We start from the raw sequence: 15,630 nt of genomic DNA, 5'->3' as shown, positions 1-15,630 counted from the left end.
TACCTGTAGTATATTGATGTATATTAATATCCATTACTGAGAACTATGATTGCTTGTGTTTATCTGTGCCTATGCAGAACCCCGTCCCTGCAAAAGACATGTGAGGAAGGCTGTGTTGAACCAGAAGCAACCACGGGAGGTGACTGCAGTGATGAAACACTCCCTGCAGGCAATTGGGACACTCAACAGTATGTTCACCTGTAAAATACTTTTAAAATCCAAAGTTAGTTTGAGTGGTTACATGATTTTACAAAAAATACCACAAATTGCTGAAAATGTGTAATCCAGACTACATAAACAGCAGGAACAACAGGATAAACAGCATTCTTCCATAAAACAAGGGGATGTTTCAGTGATGGTGGTTAATGAGTGTAACGGGAGAGTGATGGAAGCATTTTAGTTTATTCAGTTTATTTTTTTTCTTTCACGACATGTTATTCCAGCAGATTTCACCTTAATCACTTTTGCAACAACAACATCCGAGAAAAGAAAAAAAGGCTTGACGAGTAGAAGCCATTTGGCTTGTAAAATTCCCATCCCCAGAATCAACAACATCTGTCTCATTACAACACTTTATCAACCAAATTTATACCTTAAATGTCACATTTAGATTATTTTGGTACAGTGCTGTTTTGAACCATCCATTTAGTCCCAATAGATGTGCGTATGAGCACATGTCTTCATTAGTTCTTGTAGTGAGATCAATCTTGTTAATGACCTTTTAATAGTCCATTCCGCTTCGATGTTGGAGTTGAGTCCAACATCAAAACTTATGGACATACTTTTAGTGATGGCTGTCAATTCAAAAAGATCTCACATTCATGAGACTACACCTCAGATTACCTGGGACATATGCTACAGAGATCTTTAAACCATTTTAAGGTTCCATTTCAAGGTGTTCTCGGCAAGCTTAGAGTGCCTCTCCTCCACCTTCCGAGATTCCTGGATACAGTGGCATCTGAATTTCTGCAGCCATGGGCAATGAGTTTAAATCAGTATCACAAATATCTTAATCTTTTCATTTAATTGCTATTAATGGGCAATGAATAATTTATTATTCGTGGATTTACTGCCTTCAATGTTCTATGGCAAAATCTGAAAAGTGAAAGCTGTGATATTTCTGAGGCCGCTGAGGTCACATGCCATTACACAGATGCCCTCATTCAGTGTGAATCTCAGACTCAATGATTTAAATAATAAGTTCTAAGGTATATTCATAAACTAAAATTACATTTATTGATAAAAATACGGTACAATAGTTTTTATTGCTTTGATACCATTTCAGTGAATTATTTTGCAGTATCAGTTCCCTTGTCATTAACACTAGCCAGATGTCAGATTTTTCCATTGTCAGCTGACTAAATATGGTGCACTGACCTGGAAACTTATGGTTCACAGGACTGTATGCTTCTCAGCTGATTCCCTCCTGTCTGTTTGTAAGCTATGCATTTAGGAGACTGATCTGTAGCTAACATGAGCGTGTTGAGTCTTGTGAACCCAAAGAATTACCATAATCAGACTAGCAGGGCTCGATCAATAATAAGTAAAAAGTGTTTTTTCATGGGGAGTACAGTAGTCATGTGAAAGTACATGATAAATCAACAGAAAAGCATTAAGTCAGACATTCAAAAACAAAAAAAAAATTAAAATTTTCACTTGAAGTTGTGTGCCTGTGATGCGTTGAGTTCTGATTGTGCAAGTGAGAGCACAAAAATTCAAAGAAAATTTGATTGTGTGCCCAGCACAGATGATAACACAGAAGCACTGAATTATTTAGCAGTCAACAGAGTCCATCTGAAATGTTGTCCTTGTTAAGAGGCTTTATAGCTGCAGTGACAATCCAGTTGTCATTGAAACAGGGAATTACATGTACAGAAAGAAAGAGTGACAAAAAGACCAGAATTCACTTCTATAATATATAAAAATTATGCATCTCACCAAAAAAGGAATCACATGTGACTGTCTTTATACAAAAGGATATCCATTTTAAAATTAAGCCACAAATGTTAGAGATGTAAAGACATCAGTATTCATGACGATTCAGTATTTTACTATGCAGTATTTGCAAAATGGTGTGTTTGGACAAGGAATCGTTTGACTGCTTTGCAATCCTAAAATCCTAATATAGACTCATGGAACATGTAGGAAAAGGTCTTCCTGTTTCTTCAAATCCATTACCACCTAAAACCATACATTTTTATAAACAAGGGAGAATAAAAGCCATGGAACTGACAATAAAAATAAAAAAAACGAATAAAACAAGATTCACATCATGGCAAAATTCAGAATTTACTAGGTATATACCATAGTGCAGTATAGTAACTATATTGTTTGTTTTGGCAACTTGTCCAGGCTACACCCTGTCTCCTGCATGGATAGGCTCCAGCATAACCCGTAACCCAAATTCAGATAAGCAGCTGAAAATGATTGTCTTGTCTTCAAGAAGATGAATGAATAAATGAATATACTGTTTGTCATCATAAAAACTTTATTATAACAGCCTCACTGAACCAGAAAACTGTGGCAGGACCCCTGAGGCTTAGGAATGTAGCAGAATTCTGTGGTTGTATAATAATAGAGCAGGTAAGGAATAATTGCAAACCATTCTGGCACAAACCACTACAACATACATGAATGTACGCAGACTTTGCAGGATCTGTGGTTCCTTCGAGTTTAAATCAACAATTGCATGTTCCAAAAAGTAAAATTGGCCAATAATGCCAGTTCACCTATGTACTGGTATATCTGAGTGTGCCGTTTCCTCCCAGAAACTTCTTCCATTAAAGTCATGGAGAGGACCTTGCAGTAAAAATCTTCACATTGTCTATATTCAGTATAAATCTATCAAAATTTTGGATTAAAATTGTGCTGATACCTAAAGTATCCCATCACAATGAAAACACGTTAATTTTGCAACAATTAGACCTTTGTCTTTTTGCAATTTACTCTTTTCAAATTGTTGCTTTCAATTGCCCCTCGTTCTTTTCAACAGGATAGCAAAGCTTGACACTTGTGATGTGGCTTCAACCCTGAACCAAACCAAAGACCAGCATGAAGGTGAATGTGTGACAGTCATGTCTGACCTCCTGCCAAGCTCCACCGAGCAATCACCGGACAGCGGACCAGAACCAGACTCCTCACAGGACCTCAGGACTTCTATCCTCTAGGGAAACCAGCTGTTTCCTCCTGATTCTTAATGCAACACCCACAAACCACTTTCCACGAATGACACCCAATCCCAATTTAGACAATTACCACAAAATCTCCAACCTTAGCCAACCAAAACACAACACTCAGATCACACAGATCTGAGTGTTGATTTGTGTGATAGAAAAAAGGAAGGAAGAGATGTCCTAACACATTGGCAGGTGTGAATGCAAGGAGGCTGATGTTTCCATTGACTCCTATGCTCAGTTGAAAATATGTGATGAGGAAAGGCGTGTTTTAAAATAGCATGTACGATATGAGAGTATGTCAGAGAAATTTATTTGAATCTTGTTTAATGACTAACTCTTTAGGATGAAGTCAAGTTGAAATATTTTTAATACTGAATATGCTGTACAAAGCCATTGAACATATGTTGCACAAGGGGCAGTATGATGTCATTTTTCTGTTTCATCAACAATACAAGTGTATGTGAGACGTTTGAACATTTTTGTGCAACAAAGAAATTTTTTTTTTTCATTGCTGAGTTGAAGTTTATAACTTGATTTGATTTTTATTCAATATAGCTTCTTCAACCTTTCAATTGTCATTATTTGAAGGTATCAAATTAAATGATAACTGATTTGTGTCCTCATTCTTGGTTCCTTGCAGGGATGTTTTTATAGTAGGTCTGCACTGTGGAGGGCTCAGTTTGAAATTTTTCCATTTCTGAAATCACAAATTAAGTAATTACAGAGAACAAATTACTTATTTGGATGCATAATTTATTAAGAATTCCCAACAACTGACTGTCTCCACTTATAACAAATTACAGAATTTATCTTTGTTGAACATAACTAATTTTACTCCAATAAGACTTCAGCATGAATACTGTCAGTTATCCTTTTTTGTTTGATATGAACACATGAACCATGAATAAATGTTTCAGAGTGCTAAAACCCTCAAGTGCATCTGTCTGTAGTGTGTCTGCCGTTTTTTGTGAATATGTTTGTGTGTGTGTGTGTGTGTCTACAGTTGTGGGTGTTCATACAATGTTTGGTCATGTGGTCAATAACTATTTAAGCCAGGAAACAGGAATGGCCAGACTCTTGGGTTGCTACACTTCTGCAGAAAAAGAGGAGCAGCATGCAAATTCAGAGGTTGGGGAAATATAATTAACTGCTGAATTTTTAAAAATTAAATAATGAACTCTATTATCACCAATCTTACATCTTTTATAAACTTTATTTACAAATTGAAAGTGTACCAAGACTATTGTCCTTCAAATTATTGAAAAAATAACATAGGACATGCAACGAATGTCCTCATTAACCATACTCGCCAAAGGTTTTAATCAATTTTAAGATGTAGTATCACTGAAAAATACTGTTAAATGCTCCTTGATTGCCAAATTGTGCCATGCTGGTTGTAAAATAATCAATTTAGCCAAATTATTCGGCACTCCATCATCTCCACTCAACTCAATGAGATTCGGAATTCAAGCAAAGCTGACTTAATAAGTTGAAAGCTAATGCCTTTTTGACTTGCGAATAGTGATTCATACTGCCTGTAGGGCCCCATATGGTGCGAAGTTTCTGAATAATGTTAGAACAATGGGAAGAGATGAACATAAGTTTAATTGAAGTTTATGACAGACAGTAAAGAACCTTTTTCTTAAATTGATAATCAACATCTCTGTAAGCGAAATAATTGAAAGAAATAATTATATTAAAAACTTGATTGAAGTGATGGCACTGTTGAGGTTTATTAATAATGAGAATTAGTGGTTGGGGACCGCTGATCTAGGGGCATTGGGAGACAATGACACCTGAAGTGTTTTCCAGACATCCAGTCTGCTATGCAGTTTGGTTTGCTTTACGGTCACTGCAGAAAATCCCGCTTCACAAAGACGGGAGGTTGGAAATGGAAGTAGGGTTTTCAGTATTTTTTGAGCGATCTCAGGATAATCTGCCAAGACTTTAATCCAGAACACTGGAGCAGTTGTGAGCTGGCTGGTAACCTGTCAAGTGATTGAGACCTGTCAAGCGGGACAGATGCATGCATTCTTCTGTGCGTCATTTTGAACAGATGTCACTTTTCAAATTAAAACATCTTTAGATTGACTTTCTTTTATATATTGATTACCAAACGCACCTAATTTCCCGTGACCCAGTACCAGGTCGGGACCCGGTGGTTTGGGACCACTGACATATACGGATGTAACAGAGAATCAGGTAATTTTTCAAAATAAAACATCTTTCAGACTTCGTAATAAATAGGAGTAATGTAAATTATTTTTTCTTTCTGTGTGGCCCGGTACCAAATGACCCACAAACCGGTACCTGTCCACGGCTTGGGGGTTGGGGACCACTGCCCTAGTGGACTGGATTATTTTGTAATTTTTAGCAAATGTGTACCAAGACTGTTGGTACTTGTTAACAAACCTCAACATGGATAAAGGGATGTGTAACAACAATTTTCAACATGTTCTCCACACATCAAGTATCAGAACACCCCTTATCCTTTTTCTTCCTTCTCCATGAGTTTTGATAGCATGTGGAGGATGGGCCTTCTGTTGGTGACTGTCTGCCACTCTAACGCTGTCCCAGTACCCCCGGGACTGTATCAGTGCTGAGGGGTTGTGGAGTGGCCAGTGCTGCCTGTCTCCTTCAGGAGCGGCAGGAGAAGAGTGTGGGTCCAATACAGGCAGAGGAGAATGCATCTCCCATCGTTGCTGACAACCATCGCCAAAGACCCCAGTACCCTTATGCTGGACGTGATGTCAGAGAGAGATGGCGTCTAAGGTTTTTCAACCGCACTTGTCAGTGTAATGGAAACTTCAGTGGTTACAACTGTGGTCGATGTTGACACAGGCTGACTGGCCCGAACTGTGATCAGCGGATCTCTGTGGGTAAGGTGCTTGATGATGTTAAAACCAAGGCAATCAAAATAAATAAAAAAAATAATACCCACTTCAACACCTATTGTATACTTTACACATTCTCAAATGGCCTCAAAGACATACAACAGGAAAATGCATCACTCAAGAGATTGAAGGAATCCATTTTTGATAACATGTTTCTTTCCTCCTCCACTCTCCAATACCTCAAAAACCTGTCGTTTTCTTCCTCCTGTATTCTTTACCCATTTTCTCCCTTCAGTTGGGAGAAATATAATGCAGATGAATGCAGCCGACAAGCAGACATTTGTGAATGCTTTGGACTTAGCCAAGAGGACTATCCACCCTGACCTGGTCTGTACACGATGGTATGAACATAAGCTTATACAATAATTTCAATTAAGTGTAAAGGGATAAACTGAAAGGATAATGCTGTTAGATAATGAATATCAAGGAATTTATGGGTGGCAAGTATGTGGTAGTATCAAGACTCACATTTATGGTTTTTCCAAAAGACCTGCAAGGTCAAATCTGTTGAATACTCAGTAATATATCTATGGGTGAATTTGTGCTCTATTATGAAAATTATCAAAAGTCAGGGTCGTTTTTTGATCAAACTGAAGATGGGAGAACAAAATCATCCATGTAGATGGGAGTAAAATAATTTATAATAGTCTCACTGACAGTAAACGGTCTTGGGAATAACATCCTTCAAAGTCTGTTGAGAATTATTTTAGATGCATTTTCAAGTACTGTATTTCTCGCCTTTTAACCTTCTGATAAAATATTCAATTTCCTCTGTATTAATGGCCATCTTCACTACTGGCCTAATATTTGAAGTTCCCCTAGGCAGCTATGCAAAGGAATGTGCACAGCGCCTTTAAATTTAGAGTTAGCTGAAAGCATAATATTGTCTCACATCAAACTAGAAAGCACTCAGAGACCACCACAAATGGCCTATAATGTAAAATATGTTCAGTACTGGAGAATCAGCAATGACTTTCACAAAAGCCAACGTCATATTGTCTTACAACTACAATGTTATTAAACATTTATTCACATAAAGTGCAATATTTACATAGAATTTGTGGAGAACCATTGCTAAACAAGATTATATCCTCTTCAGCTGACCAATATAAGTTTGCAGTTGCATCCTTTACCCTGCTGCTTACATCCTCCAGTTGCCAGGAGGCGTTTGGTCCTGATGACAACACCCCACAATTTGAGAACATCACTAATTATTACTACTTTGTCTGGAGCCACTACTACTCAGTCAGTACAACATACCTGGGACCGGGCCAAGCCAGCTTTGGCAGAATTGACTTCTCTCACGAGGGCCCTGGTTTTGTCACCTGGCACCACTTTCATCTCCTGCAACTGGAGAGAGACATCCAGGTAAGCAAAGGGAATGAAGGGGACAGGAATGAGGGGGAGTAGTGCAGAGGGGGAAAAAAGGCTTCAGCGGAAGCAGTTTGGTTGATGAAATGATGAAAAAGGAAGGGAGGACAGGAGATGAGATGATAAGAGGAAGACGGAAAGAGTGTCAGGATCGGAAGAAATGGAGAAAGTAGGGAGCTATCCTGAAGCAGAAATAGAGAATGGGGGGGGGGGACAAAAATACTGTATCAAAAGTTGGAAAACAGAAAGCAGTGGAAAAGGACAGCAAAATAATAAAATACTGAATAAAGAGAAATGAATTTGATGCAGTTATGTAATGATTCATTTCTGCATTGTCCTCCATTCTTTATTCTACCATATGCAGGATATGCTGGGCAACCCAACATTTGCCCTGCCATATTGGAACATTGCCACTGGGGGTAGTGAATGTGACATCTGCACCAATGACCTGCTGGGAGCCAGAAGCTCCTTTGACATGAACACCATCAGCCCCAAATCTGTGTCCTCCTAGCGGAGGGTCATCTGAGTGTTGATGACTACAACACTTTGGGCACCATCTGCAACAATAACTAAATACACACTGCACCGCACCGTACAAGAAAGTGGTGCTGATATACAAGGTAGCTTCAGCTGCATCAGAAATGAGGGCAAAGAGCTCATAAAGAAAGCATGTAGAACATAAGCTGCTATAAATACCACCTCACAGCTGCTGTGCTGCATTTTATATTGCTCACTATTACTTCATTTTGTTTCAAACTGCTCAACTTGTTAAACAACTTCTTATCAGTTGATGTATTCATTCAAAGTACCATGCAATGATTCTTGAAACACTGGACTGGATTTTGAAACACTTTCTTTTTATTCAACTAGCCAAAATTCTCTAGAGTAAACAGAACCCCCACCACCACCACCATAAAAAACAAAACATTCAAGTTTTAACACTCAGTGGGCCAGAATGTTTAAACTGGAATTCGGCAACTCTAATGCTGAAATAATCTAGATTTGCCGTGATCAGATTTTGTAGGGATTGGATCTCATTGGTGCCAGATTTTAATCACCTCATTTGCTTTAGTTCTCAAATACATTCTTTTTTCAGTTGTCGAATATTACAGTTAACCTTCTTTTAGTCCACCATTCTACTTTTTTGAAAAATTCCATAAGTATAAACAAAAACCAAGTTGTTTCAATCAGTCCACTGGACTTTTAGAAAGTTCCTTGAAGACATTTCACCTTTCATCCAAGAGACTTCAGTTCTGGTGGTTGGACTTGTCTCAGCTTCTCAACTCTGTAGTGTGGTCAGGGCTTTTCATATTCCAATGACCATTGTCAAGTCCACCTGGCATACACCAGGTTGCTGTTTTGGCTGTGGTGTGTGCCAAGCAACACACTTAGACAAAGACTGGCCCCACACCACACAGCCAGAAGAGCAAGCTGATGTATGCAGTTAAATGCAGAGAGGAATGCTCAGATCTCTGCATAGGGGAAACCAAACAACCACTGAACCAGTGCATGGCTCAATGCAAAACAGCCAATTCCTAGGGAAAATATTTGCTGATATTCCGGATACCAATGTTCAGATTTTGGACAGGAAGGACAGATGGTTTAAGAGAAGAGTGAGAGAAGCCTGAAACGATGTCTTCCATCAATTTACAATTGGGTCCTTTCGAAACTCCCCCAAAAAATCTAGTCAGCAGATTAACTCAGGTAAAGTGGCTCATGCTAATGACCACTAACAGCATATGAAGACTGTGAAACTCACATTTTGTTGATTCCCCTGCAACTGCAACAGGTCAGAGGTAGGACCAAAGTACAGCACAGACTGAGACCAGAGTAGGAATAGTCCAACGGTTTATTCTGAGCTTCGCACGGAATGGCAGCAATATTCCAGAAAAACAGTCTCAGCAAACAGGAATCCCAGCTGACAGGTAGCAGACAAGGAACGAGAAGGCAGAGCAGTCAAGGACAGAAAGCTGGTAAGATTACCGGGGCAGAGACGAGGAAGACGGGTCAAAGACAGGCAGGGTCGAAACCGAAGAAGCAGTCGGGAGATAAATGCGAGAGAGCTTTGCATGATACGAAGACAACGTGGCAGGAATGGGAGGGTATATATACTGAACAGGCAGGTGATAATCAGGTGAGGAAACACAGGTGAAGGTAGTTGCACTGATGAAGTGGGAGTGATAGGCAGGTAGAGTTGGACAGATGAGAGGAAAACCAGGAGCGGCTTGTGACAGCAACACTCCCTGGCACTCCCATTGACCATCATTTGAGAAGCCATACGGGTCTTGACAATGGTCACTGGAATATGAATAGAACTGGTCACACTACACAGAGTTTAGAAGCTGAGACAAGTCCAAACACCACCAGAACTGAAGAAGACTCTAGGATGAGAGATGAAATGCCTTCAAGAAACTTTCATTAAGTCCAATGAACTGACTGAAACAAATTTGGATAACCATGACCATTGATAACCTACACAGAAAAAAGAAAAAAATAGATTTTGTAAAAGTGTCAATGTCAGTGGTCAACGTTAGAGTAATCAGTCTCATTAACCCATTTACAGAGTTGTGACAGATTTGGTATTTCCTGCATCAACAAGCAACATCTCTGTAAATGGGTTAAGGGGTTGCCTCATTTGTGCATGGGGTTGTTGAAGACAGGAATCTAGCAATCTACCGAATCCTTTGATCTGAGGGAATAATCTTCAAACAGACAGACAACTCCGTTATGTAGCCTTCTGTTTATGCACTTGAGTGAGTGCGGGGGTGTGAGTGTGTCTGCATGTTTGTGTTTGTGTACATATGGGAGAGAAAATGCTAAAACTGATTCAATCAGACAGACAACTCCGACAGACAGACAAAATGTGAGACAACTCAAATTTCAATTTGTAATGCCTGAGCAGTGGATATATACAATTTCCTCCGGGATTAATACAGTATCTATCTATCTATCTATCTATCTATCTATCTATCTATCTATCTATCTATCTATCTATCTATCTATCTATCTATCTATCTATCTATCTATCTATCTATCTATCTATCTATCTATCTATCTATCTATCTATCTATCTATCTATCTATCTATCTATCTATCTATCTATCTATCTAAAACAGAAATATGTTGCACATGCAAGAAGGAATAAACTTTTGTTCAGTACAGAGCTCCCACTCACTGTTGTTGACTGTCAAGAAATTACCACCATTATTTTTCAAGACTGGTCAAAGTAGAAGAGTCAATTTTCCGACATATAGTATATGTACACAGTAGTTAGACTATTTATGGATTGTGTCTGAAACACAAGTGAGTGTGCCATAATTCAAACTGTAGCTGTTGTGTTGTTGTTCAGCTCTTCAACTGTGTATGAGCGTGGAGGTAAATCAATATCCCTTGATTTTGATCACATTGTCTCTGACCTCAGATTCTGTTCTTATCATCCAGACACAGAGACCAGTCCCATTCAGAGGAATCCTGCAGGTGATGTAGCTCGGCCCATGGTGCAGAGGCTGCCAGAGCCCCAGGATGTCTTGGACTGCCTGGACCTCAACACCTTTGACACTGCTCCTTCTTACTCCACCTCCTCTGAAAGTTTCAGGAATAGCATTGAGGGATTGCATTTATGCATCATGGGTCAGAGTGAAAGCAGCATGTTAGATTTAATATCTGACTATCAATCCGGGGGAGATATTCTTATTCAGTTGGGCTCAGTTATGATTACAAATCTGGTGAAGTGCTATGTGACTGCTCAGATACAAAAAAAGAAAGCCAGAAATTCACACACACACATACACAATAAGCAAACAAGCTAAAGCCTCCACCCACATGCACGTATGGCTAGCTCTGATACATAATTTTCTGTTCCTACTTTTTGTAAATTAGAACTTTCATCTTATATTTTCGTTGTTATTTATTCACTAGGCTACAGTGCCCCCCAGGGGATGTCTCACCCCATCTTCCGCAATCTCTACAATTTGGACCACCTCTTCCTAAATGGCACAGGTGGACAGGCTCACGTTTCACCCAATGATCCCATCTTTGTTCTGCTGCACACTTTCAACGAAGCAATCTTTGATGAGTGGCTCAGCAGGCACCAACCAGGTAATTTGATGCGGAAATAGAAATGCGGCCAAGTCAGATTGATACATTGATGGATGAATTTATTTTTTTTTGTACTGCAGGGGAAGTAGCTTATCCTGAGGAGGATGCTCCTATTGGCCACAACAGGAGATCCCACATGGTTCCTCTTTGGCCTCCTGTGACCAGTGACCAATGCTGACATGTTTCTCTCTGCCCCAGCAAATATGGGCTATTCTTATGAGATCCAATGGCCAAGTGAGTAGCAATTCCTGCATATGCTAAAATGTACTTGTGCAGATGCAAGGGCTGTGTTAAAATGTTAAACACCCATGACACACACACACACACACACACACACACACACACACACACACACACACACACACACACACACACACACACACACACACACACACACACACACACACACACACACACACACACACACACACACACACACACACACAGTGACCCTGATGGCCTTCCACTTTTCTTCCAAAACTTGTGCCCCTACACCCTGTCTGAGATTATCACCATCGCCGTTGTTGTGGCAGTGTTGGAGGTGGCAATAGTAGGTGGTGTCATTGCCTGTGCAGTGAGTGCCCACTTCTGCCACTCAGCCGAGGCCCTGGAACCACAGCTGGGAGAGACTTTCCACCACTACTCGGATGTTGACCAAAGGTTCAACAAATCACAGTCTATTATATGAATCCAAGCCTTTCAAAAGAAGGATTAATATTTCCATGCTCTTGTTTTGCTTCTTTTTTTCCCCTACTTCTAATAAAGTTGAACTAGTTTTGAACTCAGAGTCTGTGTGTCAGTACATTTGCTATAAATTGCAAGGCTGGCAAATTTAGGCTGATTTGTTTTTGACTCAAACAGCAGAAGAGGTTAGATTTCAGACATGTCAGAATGCTTTGCAGCAATTTGTCTTCCAATGAACTTCCAAATTGCTACCAGTAAACGATACTGGGTACTATTTTTCCAATAGACTGTAGTGTCAGCTTGACGCTTTATGGTTATATATTCATACAGACAGTGAGACATGTGCATTCTAAATCATTTTATTAAGGATTTATTTTGTGGAGTCATGGGAGTGCTTCAAATAATAAAGTGTATCCAAATTCTATGACAAAGGACAAATTATTGAATAAGAATGCATTTTCATTCATTTTTACAGATAATCTTTGATATGGTTCTTTATATTTATTCTATTTGTATATTTTCAGAGAATCATTGAAAATGAGAAGTAAGCGTGACTCAGTTGTTCACTATTTACAACAAGAGATGTGTAATGACGTCCGTTTATTTCCGTAATGGACTATGTATAAATAACTTAAGATGTAAGATTGTCTATAAGTGTTCAGCAGCCTTTCATTTTACATGTTATGTAAGGTAATAATGAAAGATAAAAAAATTGTCTCGGTGACCCCAAACTTATGAACGGTAGATCTATAGCTATTGTGATATGTGTTTGATATCATGACATCTACCTATTTCTATTTATAAGTGTGTGATTTGCTTATAAATAAATAGGCAAACAAATCATGATCAGGGTCTGATCATTCATAAATGTAATACAACTTGGTTAACACTCACACATATTTGAAGTCTATGTTTTTGTTGTTGTTTTTAATCTTTGATTTAGCTTTAAAAGAAAATTAATGAAAGTGAGAATTCCTATGATGTACAAGACAATGCTGTGTATTTTTTTGTCCAGATTATATGAATCAATGTTGTCACTATGACTCATCATTTCAATTTAAAAAAAAAAAGACAAGTATTTTCAGGGTTAATCAATCAGCTGTTTTATTTAAAAAAAATTGAATAATTGTTTAAAAAAAAGAAAAAAAATTCTATAATAATTTCCCATAACCTAAAGTAATGTCAAATTACAACAAAGTTAAACAAACTTCAAATGTCTTACATATTTACTGCAAAACTTCAAACAAAGTGAACTGTCAGATTTGGGATTTGAGAGCAAATCAGTCCCTTCAGATTTAATGTCGCTTTTTTAACCAAGTTAGAGCAAGTCTGCAAATGTTCATGTCTTCACAACAACGCCAACATCTCTCCCATGTGGACATAAAGTATTACTGCAGTAATAAGCATCTCTGAAATAAATCATAAAGTCTTCTGCGTAAATCACCCAGGCAAATTCAGCTGTAAACTCAGATATTCATGTAATTATGTTTATTGTGTGAATTTTTGCCTCAACTGACCACTTGCAAAAAAGGCTGCATTTTTTCTGTGAAAGCAGGGATTTTACAGAAAACAAGCACATGTGTCTTATATTGGAATTGAACCCAACAAGGGTAAAGTAAAAATACATTGTTGCATTAAGGGAATCAAAATTAATCCGCTAAATTATTCAGAAGAACCAGTTAGGTATACCTAACTTGTTCCTTTGACAGCTAAACCTGCTGTCATATATGACAGCAGGTTAAGCTCATTAACCCTCATTACACTTTAAACCATTGATCTGTTAACCCAGTAAACCACATAAACTGTGTCACATAAATGGAATATATTTTTGTGCCTAACTATGTATTTACTTCTCCATTGAAGGGAAAATACTCACACATATGCATTTAAAACAGTGTCAGATCTTGTTTCAAAAGTATCACTATTCTATTCATGTTTTTTTTTTAATAATTTTTTGAGTGTACAGAATCTGAGAATTGAGTGGTTAAGGTGAGAAAAGAAACAATAAGGCAGATTGGAAAAAAAAATGGCACCGGATGATTGACAGATTCTTTTTAATGAGTTTCAAAAGTCATAAAATATTATGACTTTCCATTTAGTCAATCTCTGCGAAGTGCCTGACTGTGTCTAATTATATTTTGCTCCAGGCAATGTAACTGAATAAAATAACTCAATGTTAGTTAAGAAAACTCTGTTACTCTAACTCAGTGGTTCTTAACCTGGGTTCGATTGAAATCTAGGGGTTCGGTGAGTCGGTCGGGTGTTTTTTTACAGTACGTACACGAAACACTGTGTGATGCACCTTTGACACATCGTGTCAATTCTTGATGACACGCCCCCCTTAGCCATCACTGGCTGCAGGTGATCATGTGACGCTACATTGATTAGCCTACCTGTGCTACAGGGGATTCTGCGCACTCAGTAGTCGATTTATGCCTGTCATGACGGCACGTCATGTGATTGCTTTCTTAATATTTTAATTCATAGTAACTATGTTGAGCAAAAAAAAAAAGAAAGTGGTCGGACGAATATGTACAACGTGAATTTACATGTACTGTGTAACGGAACGTGATGGGAGTCAGCGTTCTACATGATTTGCAATGTCAGTTTGAGCAACTCTAGTCTCACACTGGCAAAAATAAAGGAACACTTCCTTAAGCTGCGTGGAAAACAAAATAAACAGACTTTGCTGAGAAAATGATATAAGAGTAACACTTGCCAAGGTGAAGCCACGCATACCTGAACTGGTCTCTCAATAACAACAGCAGAAGTGTCACTGATTTGCAGGTAGGTCATTTCATGTTAGTCCATGCATTGTCTTGGTTTTGTTCTTTGAAAAAGGTGACATTAATGCACAATTCATTAAATACACCAGTAAAACATATACTGTACTTATATCTTAAATTATGTATATATATATATATATATATATATATATATATATATATATATATATATATATATATATATGATTTATTAATTTTTTTACTAAAAAGTTCGGTGAGTGAGCATATGAAACCGGCAGGGTTCGGTACCTCCAACAGGCTTAAGAACCCCTGCTCTAACTGCTGTAGCTCTGTAATCACAGTACAGAAAAACTGCCAATCAGAAAGCAATATTTTAATAATCAGCAGTTTCTCTGACTCGGTCTGATAACATACTAGTACCAACTTTTTCCTAATTTCTCTAGATTCTCTACAATGCTGTACTGTATTTCTTTAGCTTATCTTCCTTTCCTCTTTTGTTGTCACTGTAATCTTCTCTGAGTTTTCCCCTGGCATTCCATGACAGACTACATGACACACATTTCATCTTGGCACCTTAACTTCAGTCATCCAGACAGCAAGAATGGATTACAACTGTGGCTTACAATTAAATCAATGATACTACATAATTACATTTACTTA

General features: G+C 38.3%; 1 protein-coding gene across 1 annotated transcript; it reads left to right on the top strand.

Moving 5' to 3' along the window:
• Positions 1-5,683: 5,683 nt before the first annotated feature.
• tyrp1b (tyrosinase-related protein 1b) lies at positions 5,684-12,227 on the top strand. Its single transcript, XM_068322178.1, is given in 12 exon segments — positions 5,684-5,739; positions 5,741-5,870; positions 5,872-6,055; positions 6,306-6,411; positions 7,225-7,438; positions 7,806-7,962; positions 7,965-8,033; positions 10,883-11,071; positions 11,360-11,539; positions 11,620-11,699; positions 11,701-11,779; positions 12,028-12,227. Coding segments are annotated over 12 exon segments (1,644 nt in total).
• The last annotated feature ends 3,403 nt before the right edge of the window (positions 12,228-15,630 follow it).

This window comes from Antennarius striatus, chromosome 8 (genome assembly GCF_040054535.1).
Source record: "Antennarius striatus isolate MH-2024 chromosome 8, ASM4005453v1, whole genome shotgun sequence".
NCBI classification, from domain to species: domain Eukaryota; kingdom Metazoa; phylum Chordata; class Actinopteri; order Lophiiformes; family Antennariidae; genus Antennarius; species Antennarius striatus.
Note: the sequence above shows the minus strand (reverse complement) of the source record. Positions and strands in the feature narration are given on the sequence as shown.